General features: G+C 34.4%; 1 gene segment (V, D, J or C); it reads left to right on the plus strand.

Moving 5' to 3' along the window:
• Positions 1-1449: 1449 nt before the first annotated feature.
• On the plus strand, positions 1450-2023 carry LOC127687789 (immunoglobulin heavy variable 3-72-like). The segment is given in 2 exon segments: positions 1450-1581; positions 1683-2023. Coding segments are annotated over 2 exon segments (387 nt in total).
• The last annotated feature ends 599 nt before the right edge of the window (positions 2024-2622 follow it).

Consider the following 2622-nt stretch of genomic DNA (forward strand, 5'->3'; position numbering starts at 1 on the left):
TCTGGTTTCTTGCTTACAAACTACAAAGAATGAAACTAGTCATATCATAATTACAGTGTGGATGGGAGAAACATTCCTGAGGCCATATCCCTGGCTAATGACACAGGGATAGATGGTTCTTCCTAAGGAAGAAGCATTTATTTGTGTATGTATGGAATCTGACATATTGTACATACTCTATTCCATGGACCTACACACAATCCTGTGTATGGAATTAATCAAACTGTGTGTTATATTATTTTCTAATTGAGAAGAGGACATGAAGTCAGAAGGGATTCATGGTTCTGGAAAATGGCTGGGGAGGCTAAGAAAGATGGCTATCTTTAAAATATATACATATAGGTAAGAAATTTTCCAAAATATTATTTAGCAAAAGTATTTGAAATCTATAATGAGAATATTTGTTTGAGTTATTGTCAAATGCTTAAGTATATATATATATATATATATATATATATATATATATATATATATATATATATATGATATATATATGATAATTTTTAACCAAGGAATTAAAAATATTTCAGGCAAATATCCACATACTAACAAGAAGATGTAAAATATGTCTTTCTTAGACTGAGTTACTGTATTCAAAAGTAATGTTTCCCAGTTCCAACAAATGTCCTGCTAGTTGTAGATAATGACATGTAAGATTATTCTCCTCCACAACTATTTTGAGTAATTATTAAACTTTGCCCATTAAACTTGAGTACATTTAGAGTTATCACACTGATTTCTATAGTACTTGTACTAACTAATCCTCTCACCAACAGTAATTAAAGATTGTCCTTTACACAAATTTGCAGCATATAAATTTCATTCTAATTGTATATTATTCTGTTTTAATGGTCCAGATGAAATGTAAAATTAGAATTAGTTTGGGTTTACTCGATGAACAGTGAAATTAATTATATTTAGTATCTATTTTAAACCTGGAGAGAATCTTTCTCCAGCATATTTTTGAAAAATATTATTAGATAGAATCTGCAGTCAGCTAAAACATTAACCCAAATAATAATACCAACATACAGAATAATCAACCACAGATGGTTCTCTAAAAAGAAAACATGAATGTACAACACATATATGAACCAGTGTTCAATATTCTTAGACTTCACAGAGAAGAAAATTAAATGTGACATTACGCTATCTCATGTCAGTAAGAATGGTTTTCATCAAGAAAACAATCATCATATCTTATTTAGACACATACAATTTTTTTTGCATATTGCTGGTAGGAAAGTTAACTGGCTAAATGAAAATAAAACACTGAAGTGTTATCACAGATATACAATAAATAATATTGTAACACTGCTCCTGCTACCTAATGGATCCATTTTGATTTTGTATTCTGCACAGCCAGCAGCTTCAACACATGAGTTGATGCTATATCAGGAAGACATGCAAATTAGGACCCACTCTCTTCTCATAAAACCTGTCCAGTCTCTAGCTCTGGCACAGGAGCCTAATGTGGATATCCCAAGCCTTCTGTTCCCCGATTCACTGATCAGCCTTGAACACAGACCTTCACTATGGAGTTGTGGCTGAACTGGATTTTCCTTTTAACACTTTTAAATGGTATTTTACAGTGAAAAGGGGATACTTACTGTGTATGTGTGAGAAATAGGGACAGTGGGTTCATGTGACATTTTTCTGACTAAGATTCTCTACTATTGCAGGTATCCAGTGTGAGGTAAAGCTGGTGGAATCTGGAGGAGGCTTAGTACAGCCTGGGAGTTCTTTGAGACTCTCATGTTCAGCTTCAGGATTCACCTTCACTGATTTCTACATGAGCTGGATCCGCCAGCCTCCAGGGAAAGCACCTGAGTGGTTGGGTTTTATTAGAAACAAAGCCAATGGTTACACAACAGAGTACAGTGCATCTGTGAAGGGTCGGTTCACCATCTCCAGAGATAATTCCCTAAACATCCTCTACCTTCAGATGAACACCCTGAGATCTGAAGACAGTGCCACTTATTACTGTGCAAGAGATGTACACAGTGAGGGGACTTCAGTGTGAACCTAGACACAAACCTCCTGACAGGGGTCCTCAGTACCAACAGGGGGCGCAGATGACAAGAGAAACAGTGCATTGCCTCTCTGTGTCCTAATTTCATCTGAAATTTTCTCTGGAACTTATCATTCTCCATCTTCCTCGGAGTTATTTTCATTGGAAAGTGACGACTGAGCAGAATTGCTAATATATGAGAAACTGTATGTGAGTATAAATTTTTATTGGAAAGAGGAAAACTTTGAAGACACCAACACAGATATATTCTGTTTCTAATTATAGGTTGCCTTTAGACATAATGCTCTGCAACTCCTTGCGTATCAATTCCATGTGTTGAACTTCTACAATAAATGGGCACCTCCAAGTTCCCTTTAAAAATACATAACAGTCATACTCTACACCAAAATTGTGGGGCTTGGTAAAATTATTGGAAAAGTTATTGCAGTAATGCACCTGCCATACTTGATATTTATTCATATGATACATGAAGGTATTACTAGAAATAAAATGAAAGATGGGATTTGTTTATAAAGTATGCCTTCATGAGAAAGTTTTTTCTATATTTTGATAAAAAGCCAATTTATATTATACATATTACATTAAAGTAA

This window comes from Apodemus sylvaticus, chromosome 6 (genome assembly GCF_947179515.1).
Source record: "Apodemus sylvaticus chromosome 6, mApoSyl1.1, whole genome shotgun sequence".
Classification (NCBI taxonomy): domain Eukaryota; kingdom Metazoa; phylum Chordata; class Mammalia; order Rodentia; family Muridae; genus Apodemus; species Apodemus sylvaticus.